Source organism: Equus przewalskii, chromosome 3 (assembly GCF_037783145.1).
Source record: "Equus przewalskii isolate Varuska chromosome 3, EquPr2, whole genome shotgun sequence".
NCBI lineage: Eukaryota > Metazoa > Chordata > Mammalia > Perissodactyla > Equidae > Equus > Equus przewalskii.
Window position 1 is genome coordinate 86,664,338 of NC_091833.1, and position 24,594 is coordinate 86,688,931.

The 24,594-nt window shown below is 46.0% G+C and overlaps 1 protein-coding gene across 34 annotated transcripts in view; it reads left to right on the forward strand.

Moving 5' to 3' along the window:
- APBB2 (amyloid beta precursor protein binding family B member 2) overlaps positions 1 to 24,594 on the forward strand; it is a 373,646-nt gene that overhangs the window by 288,489 nt on the left and 60,563 nt on the right. For all 34 annotated transcript variants that reach the window (XM_070615061.1, XM_070615046.1, XM_070615053.1 and 31 more), the window contains 2 exons: positions 7,704 to 7,850; positions 12,003 to 12,130. In XM_070615061.1, coding sequence (XP_070471162.1) covers positions 7,704 to 7,850; positions 12,003 to 12,130 — 275 coding nt within the window. The remainder of the gene's footprint in view (positions 1 to 7,703; positions 7,851 to 12,002; positions 12,131 to 24,594) is intronic.

Here is a 24,594-nt window from a genome sequence, read left to right on the forward strand (position 1 = left end):
CCATAATTGACGTCTCGGTGAGTGAGTACTCTGGTAGCCAACCTCCTTGGAATTCTTTTAAAGTACTTCATATTCTCAGAGCCTTTGGAAAGCTCGTGAAAGCTTTGGACCTTCTTTCCATAATATGTGAACCTGCACACAATTGGCATATATTTTCAGGAGGTTTAGAATTTCCTGAAGCCCATTCATGGATCTCCCAGGTCCTCGGCTCGCCCTGTGTCTCGCCCTGCCCCCAGCCACCCAAGGTGCATCCTTAGGGACGCGGGATCACTAGTTGGAGAAACAAAACAGGATTGACTGGCTGGCTGTTGGCAGCCTGCCCTAATCCTGGTGCATTTGGCAGGGATCAGATACCTTGGGAAAACAGCGGCCAGCTTTTCTCAACCATCTCCTTTGGGCCAGGCCCTATAAAGGTACTTGGCATAAACCCTCGTATTTAATCATGCCAGTACCTGGGAGGTCTGTACCATTATCCTCACTATAGCAGGTGAGGAAACTGAGGCTCACCAAGATTAAGTAACTTGGCCTGGATCACATGGCTAATAAGTGGCCAACCTGGAATTTGATCCCAGGTCAGTGACTTGAAGACCTGGGTCCTAAGACACTATGCTCACTTCCTCTCCCCAGCACACCGTTGTACTTTATGCATCTTGGTTCCTGTCAGTGGAGCTGTGTGACCTTTGGTGTCACAGCCAAATGAATATGCCTTTCCAGTTTTTTGAAATACTACTCAGAGCAGAGCGTTTGCTCTGTTTGGTTCATTGACGTATCTCCAGTGCCTGGCATATAGTAGGATTCAGTAGATATTTGTTAAATGTATGAACCCATCCATCCTACAAGGCTCAGCTCGGCAGCACATCCTTCAGGAAGCTGTCCATACTCTCTCTGAGTTAAATACTCCTCCTTCCATGAGCAACCGCCGCGCACGGTGCCTCTGTATCCTGTTATTTCATGTTGCCGTGCTGCAGATTCCCACTTCACATCTGCTCCGTTACAAGTTCTCAAGAGTGGAGCTGTGTCTGACCCATTTCTCGATGTCTCCGGGAACTCATAGGCACCTAATAAATGTTTATTGACTTGAATGCACAGTTGTTATTGTGCTGCAGGGTAATTAGGCTGAAATGGTAAGTAATTCCTATAAATGAGTGTTAATTAGGATTACATTTGTAACACTAGACCAAATTGTAACTTATCTCTATGAACTTTTTGTTGTTGTTTTTGTTAAACTTTATTTTGACACTATTTTTGAACTATTATTTTAAACATTGGACTTTTTTCTTTTCTTTTCTTTTCTTTTTTGCTGAGGAAGATTATCCCTGAGCTAACATCTGTGCCAGTCTTCCTCTACTTTATATATGGGACGCCACTACAGAATGGCTGATGACTGGTATAAGTCCACACCCAGAATCCAAGCCTGCAAACCCGGGCCACTGGAGCAGAGTGTGCCAAACTTAACCACTATACCACAGGGCCGGTCCCTTTTTTAGTTTTTTAATATCTTTAATTTAGTGTTGCTGTGGATTCAAGGATCGTTTACCTTTTTGTCATTATCCCTCAGTGGTTATAGAGCACCCACTGTGTTCTGGGCATTGAAGGTGCAGCTTCGTGGACAGTAACTCATTTAAGCCCCATCTTTGCTGCTGTGCACCGAGGCGGGCCCATCTCTGGATGGGGGCGAGGCTTATGCCCCGCTCTCTAGTAGCTCCACTTCCCTCATCTGATCTCCCCGTGTCCCATCCTTGTCCTACCTTATGGTGCGGGGACGAGGACCCCCAGTTTTCTGCCAGCATGCTCTCATCTTTCTCGCCCTCCTGAAAGCTCAGGGGGAGGAAAAGTGGAGGGCCTGTGGGAAAACAAAGAATGAAAAGAGAGTCTCCTGGAGCCAGAGAGAAGAGAAGAAAGTGAACATTTGCCGAGGACCTACGACGTGCCCGCTGCTTTCCCTTCCTCCTTTCCTCTGGATCTCCTGGAAGCTCTGGGAGCCCAGTAGTTGTATCATTTTTTAACTGAGTAAACTTAGATTCGTGGTGGCTGAGCACCACTGATGTGAGTATCAGAATTTGAACCCAGCACCATCTGGCCACAGAACCCGAGGCTTTGCCCTGTTCTGTCCCTCTACGCATGATTGGGACGTCTGTCTCTGTTGATACAGAACTCACAGAAAGAGAGGTTGGAGCAGGATGTGTGTTTCCAACCTAGATATGACAACTTGATTCCAGTGTGGGGGGGAAGAGAGAACAGGTGGGAGAGAAGGAGGCCTCAGGCCGAGAGCTGTGTCCCGTCTAAGGCGGCCGTGACCCCATCCCCTTCAGTGCCCGTGATAACCAACAACAGCAACAGGAGCAGCAAACTCTATCCAGTTGATCCTCCCAACATGTGGCAGGCTGTTGTGAGACAGCTGTTTTTAGTATCCACATTTTACAGATGAGGAAGCTGAGGCTCGGAGAGGTGAACTAACTTGCCCAAATAGTAAGTGGCAGTCCTGGTATTTCAACCCAGAGTTCACTTTGCGGACCAGTCTGAGGAAAGCATGACTGTGGGGCCATCTGTCTACAGCAGTGGTTCTCAAAGTGTGGTCCCCAGACCAGCAACGGCAGCATCCCCTGGGAGCTTGTTGGAAATGCAGATTCATGGGTCCTACCCAGACGGACTGAATGAGAGACTCTGGGGATGGGGTCTAGTTTTCTGTGTTTTAACAAAGCCTTCCAGGTGGTGCATTCACATGTAGTATGATCCACACATCTCCTTCACATGTTAGCTTTGGCTGAAATCTGTTAGACCAGAGAAATCTTTAAAATCCACACATAGAAAAGAGTTAAAATTCATCAGTCATCTAGTAAACACTTATTGGGTTTTTACTATATGCCAGGCGCTATGCTAAGCACTTTGCCTGCATCCTCTCATTTAGTCCTCACAGCTGTAAAGTTTAGATACTGTTATTATTCCCATTTTATGGATGAAGAAACTGAGACTCTTGGAGACCTGAAGTGACTTCCCCAAAGTCACCAGCTGTTAAGTAGCAAAGTTGCAACTTGAATCCACATCCATCTGGTGACAGTTCATACTCTGAATCCTTACTCATTTTTGCCCTTTTGCTAAAAAGCTGTTAAAGTATGAACATCAGCTAAAGTGCAAGTTGGGTTTTTTTTCCCCAAAAATTGAGAAAGTACTTTAAAAGTCAGATTGATTAATTTTTTATTAAATTTTTTTTTTTTAGGAAGATTAGCCCTGAGCTAACTACTGCCATTCCTCCTCTTTTTGCTGAGGAAGGCTGGTCCTGAGCTAACATCCATGCCCATCTTCCTCTACTTTACACGTGGGACGCCTACCACAGCATGGCTTTTGCCAAGCAGTGCCGTGTCCACACCTGGGATCCGAACCGCTGAACCCCAAGCCACCAAGAAGCGGAACGTGTGCACTTAACCGCTGCACCACCGGGCCAGCCCCTATTAAATATTTTGATTGAATATTGTGAGCTCTCCCCATACTCTGAAACAAATGTTTATTCCCAGAGCTGACTACATTAAGCATCGTTTTTTCCTGAGATTAAGGAAAAGTGGTGGTGGTTATAAGCCTTCCTGGCCACACGGGGGCAGCACCAAACAGCGCAGGTTGCTCTTTGCCGCTTGGTTCTTTGGGAGGAGGCGGAGCTCGCTGCCTGATAGAGCTGGGTTATTCCCCATACACTTAGTTATTCCCCGTGCACCTGTTACCTCTTACTTTGGCCACGTAGACTGGTGGTGAAGGTTTTCAGATCAGAAACTAAATTACAACAACAGCAGGACTGCACAAGAAAAATTGCTTACGTTCATTGTAATAATATAGTCAGAGGTCCTGCTTTCTTTTTATCAGCAGGACAAAACAGTATACAGTGGGCCCTCTGTATCCACAGATTCTGCATCTCTGGATTCAATCAGCCTTGAATCCAAAGGACTATGATGGTCACATCTGTACTGAACGTCTACAGGCTTTTTTCTTGTCATTGTTCCCTAAATAACACAGTATAACAACTATTTACCTATAATTTACATTGCATTAGGTATTACAAGTAGAGATGATTTAAAGTATACAGGAGGATGTGCGTAGGTTATATGCATATACTACCCATTTTATAAAAGGGACTTGAGCATCATGGATTTTGGTATCTGTGGGGGTCCTGGAACCAATCCCCGTTCGACAGGAGGGACGACTATACTTAATGTACTGTCGTGGGGTTGAGAGATTCCCATTTCTCAGTCAAAAAAGATGCCCTTGATTTTTAGTGAGCTTGTTGAGTTTGAAATCCATGCATTCTTGGAATCGAGGGACAAAAAGCAGCCAGTATTCTTTTTTACCTTCCTTGTTGTTAATAAATTCTTTTGAGTATTCGCAGATTTTAGAATTTGGCAGTAGGCAACTAGAGGAAGTGGGAAAATGTGTTCCTGGCTTCTAGTTTGAAGGGCATATGACCATGCATCCCATACTAATACTGTTGTCTTAGGTTCACACCCACCAGCCTCACCAAGATGCTCTACCATTAGCAGCTTCTGTTGATCTTGAACCCCATTTCCACTTGGACGTATCTCACTATCCTTGATCCAAGCTTCAATTTCCATGCTAGAGGCTGAATACACTGGAATTTTGACTAGAGCGACTATGATAATTTATTATCCAAACCGGAACACTTTTGAGAGTAAAAAGAGTTGCTCTTAATAATTTTGCCAGAACAACGAACAAACCAGAGCTATCCTGGGGACAATTGGAACATGTGCTCACACTAATTACAAATCTTCTGCTTCTTTCATTTTCCCCCTTTGATGATTCCAGTTAAGCTTTATGTGGCACTGTGTTCATTTTCTCTTTCATTCAACAAATGCTCATTGAGTGTTTTCTATGTGCTGGGCTCTTTACCTGTATTATATTGTTTTCTCCTCTGAGGTAACTATTATTGTTATTCCCATTTTCACAAATGAAAAAACAAAGTTGAGACTTTGTAAATTGCTTGCCCAAGATCACAGTGCTGGTAAGTCAGAGCTCAGATTCGAATCCAGGCCATACGTACTCTTGAGCCATATATACTCAAAGTTATTGACGTCGCCTACTGTGTTCTTGAGCCTTCTTTATGCCTGGCCCCATCCGACACTGTCCTGCCCGTAAAACCTCAGTCATATAGCAGTGTTTAAGAGTGGGAGCCCAGAAGTCAGACTGTCTGGGTTTGAATCCTGAGTGCTTACTAGCCTTGTGCTTCGCTCACTTTCCTCATCTGTAAAATGGGTACAGTAACTTTGTTTCAACCTCAAAGGCTTGAGGTAAGGAGTGAATGAGTTAATACCTTTGACATTGGAACAATGCCTCGTTTGCTATATTGAATGATACAACCATGCTGTGCTTATTTCCTGCTATTTAGGTAGGTTGGGGTTGTATAAACGTTCTCCAAATCAAGAGAGTTTCTGTTTCTTTTCGAGGCAGGAGGGGGCTGCTGGAGATGGTAGATAACAGCATCAAAATGGCAGGCCAGCGGTGGGTGGTGGCATTGTGATTCTACTGACTAAGGACCATGATGGGAAGCAACGAGGGAGGGAGGTGAGTGAGCCACTCCTTGGAGGAAGTGGAAAAGGGGTGCTCATGGGGGCAGAGACCCGGGAAGTTGCAGGTCTTATTAAAACGGGGAACATGTGCTGTGGTGTGCACCTGTGACATACCTGACGTGTCCACCTGGACAATCTCGGTCAGGTCTGGGGCTGAGGAAGCAAAGCTGCAGAAGGGTCAGGCAGACCAGCTAAGAAATGTCCCAGCTGCTGCCCAGAGGCCGGCCCTCAGGTGCTCACAAGCCGGCCCCTGTGCCCGTGGGCATCCTCTTCTCCTTGGAGCAGTTTCACTGCAGCAGATGCACACTGAGGGCATCTCCCAGAACCTCTCCCCAGGACTCAGGGTCCTGAGTAGCTCTGCGCTTGTCTCAGGGATGACCTTCTCTTTTTGGTTTGTCTGTAAAAGGCACCGTCTGCACCGTCACACACGGCAGCTGTCCTGCTCCAGGTGGTCACAGTACTTCCCTCTAGGACGTGAGCATCCGCATCCTTTCACCTAAATAGATTGTCTTTGGTATTTTGGTGGTTTTTCCCCTGAGAAAGTATAATTAGCCACTCAGGAAGGAGGCATCCAATCTGGGCCTGGGGGCTGAGGAGGGGAAAGTTGAACTAGCTGAATGTGCTCGCTGTGGGATAGTTGGCTGCATTTTTTCATTTTATTGGGAAGTTTACCTTTGGAAACTTTGTAAGACACTCTTTGGGCGCCAGCCTGTTGGCTCCCGTGGAAGTGTGACCCCTTGTCTTCCCCTCCTGTCCTGGGAAAGTGGTCTCGACCTGCTGTGCAGGTTGAGGGGGACCCCGGGCCACAGAGAGGGGTGATGGACCCGGGCTGCAGGGTGGGCTGAGGGACCTCAGTTGCGGCCGTCTGCGACCCTGGCGATGACCAGCAAGGTGGGTGCTGTAGCCGAATTGCCCTCACGTGTCCCATGAATTTCTTTCTTTGTACGTCTTTGGATTTTTTACTTGTTACAATACACATATAGTACTCGTTATATTTTTTTAAAAATTGAATATCTGAACTTTTTTTTTTTTTAAAGATTTTATTTTTTCCTTTTTCTCACCAAAGCCCCCCAGTACATAGTTGTATATTCTTCGTCGTGGGTCCTTCTAGTTGTGGCATGTGGGACGCCGCCTCAGCGTGGTTTGACAAGCAGTGCCATGTCCGCGCCCAGGATTCGAACCAACGAAACACTGGGCTGCCTGCAGTGGAGCACGCGAACTTAACCACTCGGCCACGGGGCCAGCCCCTTGAATATCTGAACTTTGAAAAGGAAGACAAGGAGCATGATCTCAAAATATCTCTAAATGATAAAAGAAGAAATGGAATTTGTGCTTTAAGTTATCTCACAAGGCCCTGGTTCTGCAGGCTTTTTGAGGTAGATGCTATCGGACCTGAGACCTATTGTCGTGAAAGCATGAAAGCACACTTTATCCCATTTTCCTTCATTTCTGGGTATTAGAGAATACATTTTGCTTTATTATTATTAGAAACAAGTACCTAACATGTATTTAATTCATTCTGTTTCCTATTGTCTTTTTCTAGGTGCTCAATGAGTAACAGACCTTATGGGGGTTGTGTTTCTTACTATAAAAAAAAATCTGCCTTATAATAAATAAAGGAGCTTAGGAATTTTTATACCCAACAGCCCCATAATTCTACTTCTAGTAATCTATTCTAAGAAAAAGATTTGAACACACACACAAAGTTAGGCAAGAAGATATTTATCACTACGTTCTTTTTTCTTTCTTCTTCTTCTCTCCAAAGCCCCCCGGTACATAGTTGTATATTCTAGTTGCAGATCCTTCTAGTTGTGCTATGTGGGACGCTGCCTCAGTGTGGCCTGACGAGCAGTGCCGTGTCCATGCCCGGGATCCGAACTGGTGAAACCCTGGGCTACTGAAGCGGAGCGTGCTAACTTAACCACTTGGCCACAGAGCCAGCCCCTTATCACTACTTTTTTTAAATAGCAAAATGTAGTTACAATTTAACTTCCAACAATGGTGGGTTAGATGATTGAACATTATGTAGCAATTAAAGATACATTAAGCATACCTTGCAGAGGATTTTAGGGTAATCTGATAGAGATTGACCTGTGACCAGTGAGTAATTTCCTGCTCTCTGCCTCTGTCTTCTAGTGTTTTGCTGTGCGCTCTCTGGGCTGGGTGGAGATGGCAGAGGAGGACCTCGCCCCTGGTAAAAGCAGTGTTGCAGTCAACAACTGCATCCGGCAGCTTTCCTACTGCAAAAATGACATCCGAGATACGGTCGGCATTTGGGGAGAGGTAAGTAACAGGTGGAAATAAGTAACGGCAGGCTTATTTAGGTTCCGCTCTGGTTCCTGAAATCCCAGAGCTCTGGGAGACGCGATGGGGAAGGCATGGAAGGTATTTAGCAGTTGCTTCTTCCCGTGAAGCCAGGTAGTGTAGGCACGGTGATGTGTCTCTGAGCACTGCCAGGTCCCAGTGAGGACCGAGGCCCTGGGAGAGACCATCTCTCAATGTCTAAGTGACAAGGTCTAACCTGGTATCCTCCAGGGATTCATGGATGGACTTTAGGGCCCAGAAACCCCCTAAAATTGGATGTGCCCATATCTAAGAGCAGTTTCCTAGGAAGAAGGCCCACGCTTCTCTCAAAGTATCTTCTCAAAGGGGAATGTGTGACCCCCACATACACAGAAAAATTTTGATGCACCTGCTCTAAAAGTTGACACATTATCCTTTTTAACACATTCTTCACTTATAAACTGAAAATTGACATTATACGTGAGTTTTGGAATCGATACGTATACTTTCTCACTCTGATCGAAGTAAATTTGTTTTGAATTTAGTTGAGATGATTTCAGAAGGGAAAGTAATAAGTAAAACTGCCAAATTTGTATAACAGTCCTATCAAACAGGAAAAGCCATATTCCTGCCGTGCTCTGAGACCGTAGAACAAGCCTGGGGAGCGTCCTGGAACGGCGGTGGCTGCGTGAGTCTGCCCCCACGCTCCACCCCCAGTTAACAGAGCATTGGTAGCGGAAGTCTTCTTTTGGGTTGGGCCGTTTGGAGCTCCAGTCACATTTTAGCCTAGCAGCACTGCCATCATGGGAGGAAGCATTCCTTGGTGGAGTCTGTCTGTGGAATGGGGCTGAGTTGCATTGCCAAGCAGACTTTTAGATCCTGGACATGGGGGAAGAGGCGAAAGAAGGTTCTCCTGTCCAAGAAAAGGATGCTTTTGTGGTATTTGCCTTTACCATCCTTTCACTGCAATACCTCCCACTTCCCACCCAAATACCCAAGCCTCTCTTTGCCACCAAATTATCCACCTGCCTTCAGTCAAAATGCTATTCTGTCAAAGGAACAAATCTCAGCTAGGATTTAGAAGGAAGGTTGGCATAATTTATACTAACATGTGACAGACTGATGAATCCCACCAGATATTTGCCATTTTATAGGAGCTTAGTAAGATTCTAAAGGAATCTCCAATTGGCAGGATTCCAGCAGGAGAGAGCGCTCTGGATGGGGATGTGGGAGGCAGCCATGCCTGAAAATCTGCCGTGCCTTCCCCCCCAACCCACCTAGGCCGTTCTTATTTTTCTCAGTTCTTTCCTCTCCTTCTGAAACAATAAATTCATCAGGCAGTGTTTCTAGTTCGTTGTGTGTAAAGTACAGCTCAGCGCTTAGGGTTATGAGCTGTGACTTTTTGCCATGCCTTGCCACACACAGCACGACTCCTTAAATGTGTGTTGAATGGCTGTCTGGAAATAAAATCATGACTTTCAGATGAGTGTTTCATCTTTAGATGACATCTGCATAAGCACTGGCTGTTTTGGTAACAAAAACCAATTAGCAGGACTTTACACTGGTCAACCAGAAGCTGCTGTGTGCTGATGAGAAAACTGAAGGGGTCTATGTGGGAAGACGTGAGTGTGCCAGATGAACTCAAGAGAAGCCACGAGGTGTTTTCATTCGGGGACACTCCACACTCACCCAGCCCTTCTCATTTTAGATTACTGGCTGGAAGTTGTCACTGGTTCTGTCGAATATGCAAGGATTGTCAGCAGAGTTAGTTGATGAACTTGGCCTCTTTTGCATTGAGGGGACCAGTTGTGGTTTCTAAACTGAATCAACCCAAAGGAAATGCAACGCCCAGCTCGAGGAGCGCAGACTTGACCTCGCTATGGGTCACATCCTACAAAGCCTGTTTAACATATCAGGTGATGATGTCGGCGAAAACAAAGCCTTTCAGAGTCTGTTAGTACCTGCAAGGTGTTTGCCATGAAGCAGCCACACAGAAGAGAGTGGGAGTTACCAGGTGGCAGTTGTACTGGGGGCCACTCACCAGTGGGTCTGGCTGAGGATCTCTTTTAGGCTGCAGTCAATGCTCAATTCCTGCTAGGAAGGGACAGAGAGAGGAGGAGAAGAAGGCACCAGAACCCCCAGACAGCTCTCAGTTATCCCAGAGCAAACCACCTGGAAGGCCCCTGGGGGACCTGGGACCTGCTCCACCCTCTGGTTTGCAACTTTCCGGGGCTCTCTGATCATGTGGCTCCTGAGCACCACTGCGTGACAGCCCTCAGCTAAAGGCTGGAGGGAAGGAGCCCCGCCTCTAGTGAAAGGGTTGGGTGGGGGACTGCGGCCCACCTCTGTAGCTTGGCTCCTCTCCCCGGCTCTGCCACCTGTTGCTTAGTTACTGGCCAGTTACCCCCCTCTGTGAGGTGCTGGGAAACTGAATCTTTCCAGGACCTGCACCTCAGTCATGATTAATCTACAAACTGGGTAATTAAGAGTTGGCTTTTTGCCCAGGGTCTGGATACAGCTGTGACCTTGGAGTGTCCGCGCACTGGCCCTGCCCTACATCGAGCAGCATGAGCTGCAATTCCCCGACAAAGACGATGGGGGCGCCGTGGGTCCGAGGCGGCCTGCAGCCTGTTGCTCCAGGCTCTGCGGAGTCTGCGCAGCTGCAGGTCTGCGCAAGTTGCGCTTTCTGCCAGCGCTCTCATCTGGAAATGGCTTTCCTGCCCTTTGGGAAGGTTTCAGGTCCTCCTGGATCTCAACTGTAGACTCTCAACTGAAACAGTGGCCGGCAGAGGCCCCAAGATACCCGTCTCTGCCCCTAAACAGCAGAGCGTGTGTTCGCTCTGAGAACCTTGGATGGGAACCTAAAACATTGTTCTCAAGTTCACACGCTCCGCTTTGGTGGCCCGGGGTTTCAGCGGTTCAGATCCTGGGCGCGGACATGGCACCGCTCATCAGACCATGCTGAGGTGGCGTCCCACATAACACAAGCAGAGGCACTCACAACTAGGATATACAACTATGTGCTGGGGGGCTTTGGGGAGAAGAAGAAGAAAGAAAAAAACTGGGGAGGGCGTCATTCTCAAAACGAGACCAAAGAATGCTTCATCTGTCCTGCTTTGAGATTTGAAGATGCATCGACACACCTCATCGTTCTGCCCAGCTGGAACTCTGTGGCTTCAATGCCACAGCGTCTGGGCTGACTGGCACCTTCAGGAGACACGGTCTGTCAGTTGCACAACAAATGTTCGCTAATTTCATAAAACGATGCCTGAAGGTTTGCAAGGGGAATGAAGTTGAGCTTAGCATTCCTACCATCAAAGAGCCAATACAGATGGAGGACAGGAGACCAAAACTTGAAACCCTGAAGAGCAATGCCACGGACATGGAGGGGTGGCCTCCCCGTGTTGGTATTAGGATACCGCCCTTGTAGCCGAAGGCATCACAGCTTCCCTGTCAGACCTTGAGCGAGTTACTTACCCTTTAAGCCTCGGTTTCCCCTGCTGCTAATTGGAGATGGTAACAAACCAAGCTCTCAGGCCAAGTTAGAGAGTTCCTGAGCCAGTGTACCTTAAGCACGTGGCGTAATATGTGAGATGTGATAAAGTCACATAAATGTTAGTGATTGTCGTACCGAGAAACGTCACAAAGCTGTACCTGCTTTCTGTAGCCAAATCACACAGATGGGAAATGGCGTAAAAACTGAGAAGAGACGGACACCATTGTGGGCCCGTGAAGGCCGTTACGGGGATGCCTGGCGGGGTCTGACTCGAGAGGAAGGAATGGGGAGAGGGGTCTTCTGAGAGGACGACGGGCGTGGAGTTGGTACGAGACCAGATTCTCCAGGGAACCCACCATTAGCCTTTTTTCTTAAAGATTCAGAAGTGTAAATAATTAAAAATAAGAGCCAGCTAAAAAGCAGACTGAGGGACACATTTCAGAGGACTTGGAAAGAGAAATTGGGTGTATGAGGGGACTATGAAAGATTTATGAATATTTTAGTCGGAAGAGGATGTTTCTCTCATAGGAAAACAAGTTATAGACCCAAGGGGTGGCTTCTTTTGCTCATTGAAATGACATCCCTAGATAGCCACAAACATCGTGAGGATGTATAACTTCATGAGGAAGGTGATATGTTTTCTCATTGACTCCCAGGGGAAGGACATGTACCTGATCCTGGAGAACGACATGCTCAGCCTGGTGGACCCCATGGACCGCACCGTTCTCCACTCGCAGCCCATCGTGAGCATCCGCGTGTGGGGTGTGGGCCGCGACAACGGCCGGTGAGTGCCCTGTGGTGGTGCGGTCATTTGTCACCGCAACAGGTGCCCCACTTTTGGCTTAACACCAGAGTGTGGGCCCGCTGTTATTACACTTCACTGCATGTGAAAGTTGACAGTAGACTCTCTTTAGAAATGTAAAAAGTTAAAGCACATCTCTGTTTTCCTGCCTCATAAACCCTCCAGCCTACTCTCCTTCCTGGTTTCTGGACCTCAGACCGTTGTCAACTCTGGATCCTGCCTGGAGTTGCATCTTTCTCCCCCTGCTCATCCTCATTCACCTTAGTTCCCGCCTCACCCAGGCTTCTGAACCCCCTGCCTTTTTTCTCTCTCTCTTCTCTGCAGCCTGGTTTAATCCTTTATTCCATTCAATTGAGTGTCAGCCATTGCAGACACCCTCCTGTTGGTATTTTCTTCTCGAATGCTTGCTTGAAGGGAGAGGTTGTGCAATCTTTAATCACAAGCTTCAGATCATTAAATCATGACGATCAGGCACTTCTGGGGTTTGGGGTTGGTTTAACTTTTTTAATACTTGAAACATCTGGCCATATCAAAATTCCATTCAATGTGTATTTTTCTGAAATTCTACTGAAAATTTGTTATTTACAGCAAGTGCTTCTTACTTAGATGTGTTGCGAATTTTCTGTTCTCCAGGATGACTGGAAACAAGGAGTTTCTGATTTTCAAGTACATATTCTAACTAATAAGGTGACAGTTACCACAGACATCATCCTTGGATACCATTGTTTAGTAATAGGGCTACATTAAGTGCACTTAACTCTTAAATTATACTTAGTCCTTGGCAAGTCTCGAGGTACCTGAGGATCTCGTAGCATTTAGGGAAGAACTATAGGATGATTAGTTATTGCTTTGTTGAAAATGGACAAGAGCATTGCAGAAGCGGCTGAAAATCCCAGATGACAGAGATGGCTCTCCTGGGCTCGTGGTTCCAATACTGGGCGTTCTGGTTTGTTGGGGCATGTAGTCCTCTCTCGGGAGCTCTGCTTTGGCTTATCCCAGCCTTTGTCTACGAAGGCCGGGCATTAGTGGATTTGATCATCTTTTGATTCAGTTCCAAGTCCTAAGTCAGAAAGGAAAATGGTTAAGCATTCATCAGGCAAAGAACAAGCATTTTTGCTGGAACCAGATGTGAGAAATGGTCTGCAAAGGAGAGAACTGAAGTGTCCTCCAGCTGCTGATTGGATAAACCTTCCTGGGAGCACAGTTGTGTCTTTAAGCGCTTGTAACAGTATGAACAGTGACAGCTGGGCCAGGTGCTTTGGGGGGAATGAGTGGATAGATTATGCATACACACCTGTCATTCACTTGCTTGGCAGAGCTGTAGCGCTGGAGTTGATGCGTTGACTTGAATTAATTAATTTTACAAGGAAAATACCTGCTGATGTTTGTTCATCATTAAAAACACTTAGCCTTGATGGAAGGGTGTAAGATGCTTGATCCTGCCCTGGTTTCTGTCCTCTAAGTTTGTCTTTAAGGCAGGAGCCAAGGTGAAGATCATTATATACATGTACAACTAGAAGGGATCGCAGTTTCTTAAGGTTAAGTTGTGAGGGGATTTTATTGTTAGGTTTTCAGTTCACCCCAGCTCTTCAAAGTGAGGCCAAAGGCTACACGTTCAGGGAGAAAAAAATGAGTCAAACTCCAGTTGACAAAATCGTCCAAGCTCTGAGACTCAGTTTCTTTCATCTGTGAAATGGGGATCATCATAATGACCACAAAGCAAGTGTGGATGTGCCTGAGTGTGTGTATAGTAATTGGCCCAGTGATGGGCACATGGCAAATGCTTAATGAATGTTAGCTCTTGACTTGTTAAAGCAACATACACTAGCAGATACAGCTAATTACATGGCTTCCTTTTATAGACGGGTGTGGAATATGGTGGGGTCAAACCTCAGGGAGGTTTCAAGGACAGTTTATCATTTGATACATAGGCTGAGATGTTGTACCAGTCACTATGAGTTCAGTTGTCCTGCAAAGCACGTAGAGGCCCCACACCCCCTACCCCCAATGATATCAGTGTAAATTAGGTTGCATTGCCTTGGTTATGTTTTTGAAACGTGGGCTGTGTTACTCATGTTTTTTAAACCACTTCTTACTCAATGTTAGCAGAGAGGTATAATTTAGAAATCCACTCAGGGTTCCACATCAGCTGTCAGGACCTCAGCGAGCTCATGTAGTGGTTGGGGGCCCTTGAGCCGGATTGCTTTTGGAAGGAGTAAATTAAAAAGTAAGTTTGCCAATGAAAGGTTCTGTTTCTTCCCATTGGTCCCCTGAGTTTTCATTCCCTAGAAGAAGGGGCCTTTGTATTCCTACTTTTTTTTTTTTTAACTTACTTTTGCTTTTGATTCTTTTTTTTTTTAACAGCAATTTACAAGAGCAAATTCAATTTGTAATGCTGCAGAGGAAAGGGGTTTTCACTTTGCATGAATAAAACATAAAAGTGTTTCATTTTGCTTGAGAAAACGAGCCCATTTCGCATTCTCTTTTGTAGCTTTCCTTGCTGAGAAAATGGAATCTCTTAGGGGATTTCTTGATGTGGTTAAAGTGAAGAGGAAAAGTATGTGTACCAGAGGCTGGAAGGGTGCAGAATCTTTCTTGAAATTCAAAATGTCTCACTGAGCCATGTAATTTCAAAATTTATAAAGTTATTTTGGATTTAGCATTTTCTTAAGGTTTTCAAGTGGATTTGGTTTGCTCTAAGGAAATTTCTCATGGGGTAGGTTTACTTTGGGTGAGGAGGTGATCAGCCGTGAGGCCCTGCACTGATCCCCAGGGTTGATTTGGAGACGCGTCTTATTACGAATGGCTGAGGAGTTGCAGCCACATCAGGGGACAGTCCTCTGTGGGGTGTTGGTGGTTGTGGGACTGAGCTGAAGTTTCTGACTTGTTCTCCAGAGGTATTTGCGTTTGCATTATTGCCTGACAGAGGGGGAGCCCCCTCCTCTCTCTCGGCTATTCTGTACTTTGGGTCCTTTTCATCATAGTGAGATAAATGTCAAGGCTCCCGGACACGGAAATGAAAGGGGTGAAAGGGGTTCCTGAGCCTTGTATTTCCCATCAAGGCAGCCCTGGGGAGCACCCAGCTTGATCTGCTTGGCTCCTGCCCACTGTGGGGGGCCATCGTCATGTGTGTGAATGGCTCTGGCCTCAGAGCTGGCATTTTGCCCCCAGTGGCCAGGGCAGACAACTGCAGCGCCACTTCTCATCTTGTCTCTGTGGGCCTGCCAGGCCACCATTCCAAGGATGGGTGGGAGGGATTTCATGACCCTGTTTCAGGGGTCCGTGCTGATTCCCGACCACAGCTCTCTTCTTACTCATTCAGCCCCTGGGAAGCAGCTTTCTCCTTATTCTTTTATAGAGGTATCAAAAGCAAGCAAACATAGTTTCCAAACATAGGGGAGTTTAAACAGGGACTCTCCTCACCTCTTGTGACAGATATGGGTCTGTCTTCTGGGAAGGGCCAAACAGATCCTTGGGTGTGTTGCCAACAGGCAATAGGGTCTGCTAATCCCATCTGTTTCCCATGAGAAAGGCAAATGGGTGAATGGTATAGTTGAAGGGTTTCAGACCCCATAAGTGGTGGGTGACTTCCAGGTGGGTTTCCCAGGTGACTTCCATCAGTACCATAGAGCACTGATCAGGTAAGATGTTCATAGACTTTCCTTGAGGAAAAAAAAAGATCCTAGGGTCATTTGGGAAACTGGGTTAAACATAGTGCGACAGGCCCCTTTACCCTGGCCCTTCACGGAGGTTTTCCTATGCTCATGTGCGCTGGAACCCTTTTCTTCATGGAAAGGCAGTCACGTGGAATACACTTTGGGAAATGCTGCTCTGGTCAGTAAACTCATTGATTTAAATTAGTGGCAACAGTAGATGGCTGCTTTTGTTTTTAAGAAAAACTGGAATTCCTTTTAATAAATAACTGTTATAAGTGGAGACTGGTGGGCCTGCTCCAACAAAGGTAAAATTCCTTCGTATTTAGTAGCAGCTATTACAGCCACGTGCACATGTGCTTTTTAAAAAGTGCTTTCTTATACAGGTTACATGTTGACCCCATGATATTGTTTACGCTTATAGTTTGCTTAGCAAAGCCTCTCTTCCTAGAAGGAGTTTTATACATCCCTTTCCTGTTTTTGGTAAACAATTTTTAACAAAATTTTACCATGTGGTAGATTATTCATAAATTTCCAAGTGACTTTATCTTTGACTTAATTGCTTTATCTGATTAAGATCTCCGGGAACTTTTATCTAAAGAATACAGTAAGCCTCAAGTGTACTGAGTATTTCTTTCATATTCTCTTTCCTAGAATATTCCCACCTGGTTTTATCTACCAAGACCCTGGTGTACGCTGTTTTAGAAGGCAGTTGCCACACGTAGTTCATACTCTTCTTTTCCTGCCAGTGTTGTCTTGTTTTGATTTCTTTTGAAAAACACTGCTTAATTTTAGGGCGGGGGGAGAAGGGGTATGTGGAGAGTCCTGAGTATTACTGGAGTTATTAAAATATGCAAAACTTTAACTCAGAGGGTTTTAAATTTAAAAGATGGTTTAGTAACCATTGTCTTTCAACCTCTTTATTTTAGAGACTAGGACTGTAGGCCAGGAGGGTGTGGTTTACCTTAGATGACCCGCCTAGTGGTGGCAGGGCGAAGAACAGAGTCCTGGTATTTTCCTCTGTCCAAGCAGGACACTCCTCTGTTGATCCTGACAGGAGATGATAGATGGTCTAAAATAACCTGGAGTCGGTGGGGAGACCAGACTCTACAGCCTGGTCCCTGTCCTTAAGGATCTGCCTTCTTAATTGAGGAGAGAAAACTGCAAGTGTGGATTGAAAACAGAGGTGGAGGAGCCAGCCCGGTGGTGCAGCGGTTAAGTGCGCACGTTCTGCTTCCGTTGCCCGGGGTTCGCCAGTTCAGATCCTGGGTGCAGACATGGCACCACTTGGCAAGCCATGCTGTGGTAGCTGTCCCACATATAAAGTAGAGGAAGATAGGCATGGATGTTAGCTCTAGGGCCAGTCTTCCTCAGCAAAAAGAGGAGGATTGGCAGCAGATGTTAGCTCAGGGCTGATCTTCCTCAAAAAAAAAAAAAAAAGCAGAGTTTGACCAACTATGCCCCAAGCTAAGATTGGTTTTTGCACCTTTACTGGATTGTTTACAAAAAGGAAAAAAGAATACACCCATGGGAGACCCAGGACAGCCCAACTCTTTACAGAAAGAGCATTAGAGTAATAATGCATTCAGAATAGAATTAGCGACCTTTGTGGCTGGTGTAGGAAGTCACTGTAGAAAAGGCAAAGTCCTTTCCACCAGCTCTCTCCTTTCCCACTGGCATCTCAGTTCTGCCAGCTTTTCCTGGGGTCCCTGTAAGCATTGCTCAGCCTCACTGCTGCTCCTAGAGCTAAGCCTTTGTGTACTGAATAGGGGCCAGGCTATGGCACCAAGTGCTCTGAAGTCCACTGGCTGAATACAAGAGATTGGTTCTCCTGTAGCAGTCTGCAGCGGGTGGTACCATTGGAGGGAGGTAGCCCTGTGGCCCCTGGGCCCAGGCTTCTTCTAGATTGTTGCTCTTCTGTCCCTCCAGTGTTGTCCTAGTCTGACCAGGCTGAGGGACCTGGAACTTGCATACCTCATATTGTGCTCACATTCTGTTCATATCTCATTAGGACTCTGGGAATGGAGTTTCTAGCTGGGTCGAGAATTGCCAAGTTAAAACTATTATCAAAAAAGAAGAGGTGAAATTACTAGCATTCTGACGCAGTCTGAAAATAAATCACTGCAGCTTTCCTAGCCTGTTGCTTCCTCTGCCAGGTACTAAGCTGCTGTCTCTCAGCTTCGAACCCACCCTTCTCTGCTCTGCTTTGTGAGGCTGGAGCTGGGACTCTGCAAAACACATTTCTGCATCTCTGGTTTGCCATCTGTTAGACTCTAACTGGAAGGAAGCTGCAAGGCTGGGGGGAAAGAAGGGACTTGGTCCCTCCTTTGCTTCCTGTTTCTGTGAGCATCATCCCGGAGAAGCTTCTCCATCCCACTGTATCAGTTCTGACTCTACTTCGCAGTTTTCCCGACACTCACGGAAATGCAGAACCAGCTTCCTCACACCCCTTCTTCAGAGCCACCAGCAAACTAGCTGGCATGCCCTCTGGAAAGATCTGGGTCCATGGGACTTGGGGCCCCTCCTTTGAGCCTAGAGACACTGGCACCAGCCAAGCAAGGCCTCCTCCTCAGTGTCAGAGGGTTTTGCTTCATGGGGCTCCTCCCCCAAGCTTCTAGGTTTTATTAATTCCAACCTCTGTCCTTTGTTCCCTCAACTCTGCAGGTCACAGCCCCCTCTGGCCGTTGCTGCCTCCATGACAACTTCTTCGTGTTCCCTTTTTGCCTTTTTAGTTACCTAGTTACAGTTCCTTATATAACCTCTCTGTTCAGATAACGGGTATGGTTTCTGTCTCCTGCCTATGCTCTCCCTGGCTGACCCTTGAATTGAATTGGCGATGACTAAGGGAGGCAGCCGCTTACCCCAGCACAGAGGGCGTGTCTGCCACAGGCAGGGCGTTTGAGAGAGCTGCTTATTGAGCAAGCGAATGAGTGTGGCTGTTCTGACTGTTCAGCTATACCACCCTGCAGCTGACACAACCACGCTTGTGCCAATGAAACTTCTTTTCTCAATTGGTAGAAGTTGTCAGTGATAAAGACCAGTTGTGTTTTAGATGACAGGGATCTAGAAATGGTGGGCCTCTTGGTTTTCGAGCTAATCTGAAAATTATCTCTATTCTCCCTTTGCCATTGTTTCTTTTCCTAGGAATAGTTGGTGGAGGGCTGGGGGTAGGGGGGCGGTGCTCTCCCTATGGAGGATGGAGAGCTTCCTAATGGCATCTAGTCAGGGTTCTCTGAGCCAGACAGTAATGAAAGATTGATGGAATTCCAAGATCTGCTGATAAAAGTTTAATCTAGGGTTTGTGCTGTCTTGCCTCAGGGAGAAAAGTCTTCAGGGAGAGCGCCATAATTCTCTCCCTATGCTACAGTATTATCTTGACCTCTAGAACTAATTTCTTTTTAATACAGCTCCATGATAAGCAGAGGCATCAGGATCTACTTGGCCATTTTGCTGACTTACACTGTAGTTATATTTTATCTCTTTAGAAGTGGCTTCCTTGCCGTCTATTAATCATTCTGGGATGCTTGCTAATACTTTCGGCTTAGAATAACCTTTAAGGAAAGACATTGTAAGTGATCGTCCAAGAAAAGTTTCCCTCAGAGGAATGTGTAAAGGTGTTTGCAAGCAGATCTTGCATGGTGGCGCTGTCCCTGTTGGTGAATATATGAAGACAACCTTTTCTTGTGAGGAAGGCGTCATCCATTTTGGTAACTGGTTTGGTGCATAATCCAGCATTTCTCATAAGCCTGTTTCAGCGCCAGCCAGTGAAGTGTGGGGGCTTGAAGTTATCACGTCAAGAGAGAGCAGGAAATTCTTTTGATGATCCCTGAACAACTTGCATCTCGCCCTTCCCCTGAGTCCCAAGCCAGATGAAGAACGGGCCTTTCTGGAGGCAACGTGAGGGCGATCCGTCATGTTTGGCTGCCGTGATTCTCGGTGTCGGTCCTCAGAGTACCATGATCTTCTTGGAATACTTGGAGCTTCCAATTTCAGAAGGAAGAGTAGTTTTAGTGGAGAAATAGCCTAACAACCCATATAAACATGGATCAGGGTCTTAGAGAGCAGAAAAAGTTGTAACTATTCTAACCCAGAGCCTCGCTTGGTTGATAGCATGTTGTTTATGCTCAGTAAACGATGGGCGTTTGTGAATTGCTAAAAGCTCGTGTTGTTGCAGATGAACAGCCGTCACTGCTTTTCATACTGCTTTTTCTACACAAGTCATCACCTCGAACCCTTTTACTCAAACATAATTATCCAAGGTTTTTGGCTTCGTGGTGCGTCCAATGATTGTGAACATAATGTAGCTCCTATGATCTGTTTCTACTCACAGAACACTGACATCAAATGTGTGAGGTTTCCGCACCAGGCACTTCTCCAGTTCTCTGCGGATGCCAATGGGTGTCCTACAATTTAATTCAATTCTGTCACTACCTGGAGTTAGTGCAGACCCCACAGGTCAAGGGCTCAGTCCCACAAGACAGCTCCCCACTTTAAATGCCAGTCGCAAGCCGGGGCCACCCATACGTCTGACCAACGGGCTATAAATCAGAAGTTCCTTCAACCCCTCCTGAGGTTGGATAATTTGCTAGAACGGCTCATAGAACTCATGGAAAATTTTATTTACTATTACCAGTTTGTTATAAAGGATATAAATGAACAGCCAGAGAAGAGGTACGTAGGGTGAGGTTCAGAAGGGTTGTGAACACAGGACTCCTGAGCTTCTGTCCCTGTGGAGTTTAGAGTATGTCGCCCTCCTGGCACCTGGATGTCTTCACCAACCCTGAAGCTCGCCCAACCCTGTTGTTTAGGGCTTTTAATGGAGATCCCATTACGCAGGCATAATTTATTAAATCGTTGGCCATTGGTGAATGGTTCAACCTCCAGCTGGTCTTCCATCCCTGGAGGTGGAAGTGAGGTGAAAGTTCCAGCCCTTTAATCATGCCTTGGTCTTTCTGGCCACCAGCCCTCATCCTGAAGCTATCTAGGGGCCCCCAGCCATCTCACTGGCATGCAAAAAGATACTTTTATTACTGTGGAGATTATAAGGGTTTTAAAATCTCTTGTGTCAGAAACCGGGCAGTAAGACCAAATATTATAACAAAAGATGCTCCTATCGCTCGGGAAATTATAAAGGTTTTAGGAGCTTTATGCCAGGAACTGGGAGGAAGACCATATTTATATTTCTTCTTATGCTACAATATCACAGTAGCACAGTCACTCACTGAGAAGAAAAATTTGAGAACATCAGGCGGAACTCGAGGAGTCTCGCTCATACAATTTTGTCACGTTTTTGAGAGCTAGAGTTGGTCAAGAGAAGCAATACTGAAGTAGGAATCCCACTGTTTGCAAGTTAATCGTGACTCTCCCCTTGCACTGATGTTGAGGGACACTTAGTGTCCCAGGCTCTCCGTCTGCAGTGGGGCTCGTTGCTGGGATGGCAGAGATGTGGAGGTGCTTTCACAGAAGTATCATGCATTGTCCCTGGTGGCACTATTTTTAGTAAGATAGTATTTCCTTGAAATATTGCCCTGGGTCAACCGTAACATTACAGTCATGCGTTGCTTAACGATGGGGATATGTTCTGAGAAATACATCTTTAGGCAATTTTGTCATTGTGTGAACATCAGAGTGTACTTACGCAAACCTAGATGGTATAGCCTACTACACACTTAGGCTATGTGGTACCAATCTTATGGGACCACCATCATATATGTGGTCCATTGTTGACCAAAACGTTGTTATGCAGTGCATGACTGTATAAAAAATGGGGAGAAATTGAAACACATGGGAGGTTAGTATTATTCTGTCTTTGACTTTAAATATCTAAAGATCTTCCATTATTGGTTCCCTGTGGGTCTTGACTGATGAGTTTGATGCCTCTTCAAAGGCTAACATTGATGTTTAAAGCTCCCTAATGGTTTTGTATTTTTCTAAGCCTGTTATTAAGCCGGGCTTGTGTTTAAGTATCACAGCTGTGCCTTAAAACCTTGGAATGAATTGTGTTTAGTGGAGTTATTTTTTAATAGAGAAAACTGAGAATTTATGGAAATTATCATGTAATGAATTTTCAGTCCAGTCACTTGGGTTCCAAGACTTCCCAGTGCTGTCACACGTGTCAGCATGAGCTGCACCAGCTTTCCCACTGGGCCCCATTTCTATTCTCCTGTTCGCTGGCCTCTCTCCTTAGGTAGGAAGACAGTTGAGTGATGTTCCCTGCTCTCCCTCTCAGCAGCAAGCAACCTCTGGGTCCCATGTTTCTTTGTTATAACTTCCACTGGGAATTCTTTTCTTCTAGACAATTCCCCAAAGGGTACCCTGGGGAAATGCTCTTTAGAGAATGCTCTTTAGAGAATGCTCTTTAGAGAAGGGAAGAAGAGAAAGAGATTCAAAAGCAGGAGTTAAGATACTCAAGTCGGGCCAGCCGGTGGCGCTGCCGTTGAGTTCACATGTTCGCTTGGGTGGCCCGGGGTTTGCCGGTTCGGATCCTGGGTGGGGACATGGCACCGCTTGTCAAGCCATGCTGTGGTAGGCGTCCCACATATAAAGTAGAGGAAGATGGGCACCGATATTAGCTCAGGGCCTGTCTTCCTCAGCATGAAAAGAGGAGGATTGGCAGCAGATGTTAGCTCAGGGCTAATCTTCCTCGAAAAAAAAAAAAGATACTTGAGTCAAAGTCCTCAAGCAAGCACCTATTTTCTGAGAGTGAAAAGGGTTGGGAGCAGAATCACACAGCCATGGCTGTGGTGGCCAGCGGACAGAAATACCATTCAGACTTTGGGCCAAATAAAAATAAGTGAGACACGCAGTTAATTTTAAACAGAAAGAGTAAATCTCTCTGAGCCCAGGAAGAATCATTTAGACTATAAATAAAGGAACACAGAGCGGGTGACAGACTGGATCTAGCACCATTCGCGTATCTAGAGAAGTTGGGTCGGGGGTGGAGGGAGAGAGAGTCAGAGAAATAAAACCTACAAAATTCAGTCATTCAGTCAGATATTTTACACCAGCAACATACTGAAGGGGAAGAGATGTTTGAAAGTGCTGGGGTGGGATAGGTTGGGGAGGGGTTCCCCGTTATAGACTCTAAAGGAGACTGGGGGGGTACTGACAGGGCTTGCTGACATGGCGAACAGACTGATTGAGTAGTTGGGAGGGAGGGTAGCCCTGAGAAAGCCAGCTAGACGTGGGCTGCCCTTCTCTCTGCAGGCAACGTCGTGTGTTTCTAATTGCTTCTCTAGGCCTAGGCACCCACCCTGTCTTGCCGAGCCTCCCCCATTAGATGTGGCTCCAGTGCATTTTCAAGGGCTTGTTTCTTCCTGCACAGAGCTCCCTGGCCCGTTGGAGAGTGGCCTTCAGGCAGGGCTCATGCACTGTACCCTGAGCTGCCCAGCTCAGGATGTGGCAGGCCATAGTAGACTTGAGAGTCCCTTTGTTACTGGAAAAGTGTTCATGGCTCCTGCCTCTTGATCCCTAAATCCTTTCCTGCCACTCCCCTATAGGAGAACTCCTAAGAGCAAATTTGTTGGAAACAAAGCCAGAAAAACCTAAGTCTCAATCTTTAACTCAGTAGAACCAAAGGTCTCTGTTTGGGCACTGAAATCAGATCTGTCCCAGGAAGCAAGCTAAATAGGGAATGACAGCCTGCGAGATGAGGGTTGCAGGAATTTTACATACAGCACCTGTAGAGGCAACAGTATCCTTTTTCTTTTAAGAGTTAACCCTTCTTTGATTACCAAATCGGTGCAATAGATAGTTCATATTGGAAGTATCCAAGCTAGTATTCTAGATTCATGCATCCATTCACTCAACACATGCTGAGTCCGCTGTGGTTAATGGCTCTGCCATCTCATCAGCCGCACAACTTAGGGGTACTTTCCCCTTCCCACATGCAGGGAGTGGTCAAGCCCTAATGATTCTACCTCCTTAGCATTTAGGTCTAAGTCTAATTTTCAAAAAGTTAAAAAACAGGCTCTCATAGATGCAGTGACTAATAAGCAAAGCTGGGAATAATCCAAATATCCATCAGCAGGGGAACAGATAAACAAATTGTGGTGTATTCATACAACAGATATTCACCCAGCAGTAAAAATAAATCAACCACTGATAAACACAGCAACATTGCTGAATCTCAGAAGAATTGTGCTGAAAGAAACCAGACCAAAAAAAAAAAAGAGTACATACTATATGATTTCATTTCTATGAAATTCTAGAAAATGTGAGGTCAACTAATCTATAGTGATGGAAAGCAAATCAGTGGTTAGGTGGGGAGGGACAGAAGGGATTATAAAGAGGCAAGAGGAACCTTCGGGGGTTACAGATAGATTCACTACCTTGGTTGTGGTGATAGTTTCTCAGGTGTATACACATGTCAAACTCATCAATTTGTATATTTTAAGTATATGCAGCTTATTGTATGTCAATTATATCTCAATAAGGCTGTTTAAAATATAATTTTAGGGGGCTGGCCCAATGGTGTAGTGGTTAGGTTTGTGCACTCCACTTTGGCGGCCCAACGTTCGCCGTTTCAGAGCCAGGGCACAGACCTACACACTGCTCATCAAGCCATGCCGTGGCAGCATCCCACATCCAAACACTGGAAGAAGATTGGCACAGATGTTCGCTTAGGGCCAATCTTCCCCACGAGAAAAAAAATTTTAAATATATAATTTAAAAAATATACAGTGAGTAACGTGTCAAAGATTTATTTAACTCGTGATTGAGGGAAACCAGCAGGACACCAAAGCCAGTTCAAAGATATATAGGAAAGGCTGAAGATCTTCCAGAACTGCTAAT